Source organism: Triticum dicoccoides, chromosome 1B, assembly GCF_002162155.2.
Source record: "Triticum dicoccoides isolate Atlit2015 ecotype Zavitan chromosome 1B, WEW_v2.0, whole genome shotgun sequence".
In the NCBI taxonomy this organism is placed as follows: domain Eukaryota; kingdom Viridiplantae; phylum Streptophyta; class Magnoliopsida; order Poales; family Poaceae; genus Triticum; species Triticum dicoccoides.
Genome location: NC_041381.1, coordinates 39,114,479 through 39,116,550, shown reverse-complemented (window position 1 = coordinate 39,116,550; position 2,072 = coordinate 39,114,479). Strand labels below are relative to the sequence as shown.

Below are 2,072 nucleotides of genomic sequence, written 5' to 3'. Positions count from 1 at the left end.
AATAGATATATTGAAACGAGTAATATAACTTCTGACTTTGGAAAAGCACAAAACCACTGTGGTCCACTTCAATTATACAAGTACTGGTGCATAATTTAGTGCAGACTAGACAAATAGAAAGGAGTACACTCGATCAGAGTTGAATCATTACATAATCATATGAAATATATAAAATACTACTGGATATTACTTCTTTAATTGGTAGGAGATTTGTCTTCCACAGGTTTAAGCGCAGGTACCTCCATACTTGGAGGACCAAGATTTCCCTTATAAATCCTCTCCTGTCCATGTTATTCAGATTGCCCAATATTACGGAGACGACTTTCTACTTGCGTCATATCTAGGCGTTCCTCAGGATTAAGTTTAAGACACTCCAGAGCGACTTTGCTAACCATTTCCAGGATCTCCATATCATTTTCGCTTGTAATATCATTATCAACAAAGTTCCTTACTCTTTGATCTTGACAAGCTAGAACAAAGTTTTTTGCATAACTCATATTGTCATCATATATTGCAACCCTCCTTGTGATAATCTCTATGAGAACAATTCCAAAGCTGTATACATCACTCTTCTGTGTAACTATCCCATGGACCATGTATGTTGGATCTATGTAAGCCTTGTCTCCAGTGACCCATTCAGTCTGCATGGAATTTCCTCTTGCAAGCAGCTTTGAGGTCCCAAAGTCTGAAATTTTTGGGGTGAAGCTTGCATCAAGAAGTATATTAGCAGATTTAACATCACCGTGACGAATGGTACTCTCCACTGCTGAATGCATGTATGCCAAGCCTTCGGCGGAACCAATGGCAATCCTGAGGCGTGTATCCACTGGAATGTTGTCTTTGCTTTTGAACAGAACATCATACAGACTCCCTTTCACTACATACTCATACATCAGCATTGGAACATCCATCTCTAAGCAACAACCTAAGAGCCTGGCAATGTTCTTGTGCCTCATTCCAGATTGGATTATAATCTCAGCAATGAAGTCCTTTTTGCTAGCTTCATTAACTTTGATGGTCTTCTTTATAGCCACATGTTGTGTGTCTTTTAGAGTCCCCATATAAACCTTACCAAAATGGCCCTCTCCAATAACAACCTTGTAGTTATTTGTCATCTTCTTAAGTTGTTTGCTTGTATAGATCCTTATATTCTTGACACCTTCTAGTATTGGACCACCATTTTGTTTATAGAATTTTCTGAGTTTGAGGAGTTGATGTGCCAGAACCATGAGGACAATTACAACAACTAAGGCAGCAAGGCCTACAAAATTCCAAAGTAAAGAAATAGTTTTATATAACTAGCTAACATAGCATCTTACTTACATAACTGAAGGATTAAATTCACATGCCATATCTTCGTTATCACTTAAACACCAAAATGGGTATGCAATCACTAAAATACCATAATTGAAGTGGTGTATATGTACCTACTGCAAAATTTCAATTGCATATTTGGAGTAGGGAAATTTTTGAGTGGCATATGGGCATGATTTGATTGATATATACGGAATAATGATGAAAATCCAAACCACATTAAACGTTAGAAATGCAGTATGTCTCTTAGACTCAAGTACATAATGAACTATCCATGTTTAGAAAAGGCTAGTGTAAAGGGCTAAATCCCACGGTGACGGGAAGCGGGGCAAACATCCCAAAATACTCTAGACGACGAGGACCAACGATGGTGAGAGGCCGAATAGGAAATCTCGTCTGGATCTGAACGACACCAATAGGTGGAACCGCCCCACTGGGAAACCCAATACTCACTTGTCACAACACAAGCAAGAGGGAACCAAGACCAGATAGAGTCTACGGCGTCCGAAAGTCGCATAGGCATCCGAAAGCTTGCTAGGGAGTAGCTAGGGAATCAATTGTTGCTTTCAGCAGGCAAGAGGTTTCGCAAAGGACGGATCGTAGCCAAAAAATAATATGCCCAGGGAAGAAAAGAAAAGGCAAATCTTCCTGGAGAAAGAAAAGAGTAAACCAGAAGAACCAATACTAAAAAATAAAACAACATAACTCGCCACACACATTCACCAATCACCAACATCACGGCTAACATGGCTGGCACA

At 39.4% G+C, this 2,072-nt stretch overlaps 1 protein-coding gene across 1 annotated transcript in view; it reads right to left on the bottom strand.

Annotated features, from left to right (window-relative positions):
* Positions 1 to 250: 250 nt before the first annotated feature.
* Positions 251 to 2,072, bottom strand: part of LOC119300598 (wall-associated receptor kinase 3-like) — a 7,716-nt gene continuing 5,894 nt past the window's right edge. Inside the window, exon 3 of the mRNA XM_037577508.1 lies at positions 251 to 1,261. Coding sequence (XP_037433405.1) covers positions 291 to 1,261 — 971 coding nt within the window. The 3' untranslated portion in view covers positions 251 to 290. The remainder of the gene's footprint in view (positions 1,262 to 2,072) is intronic.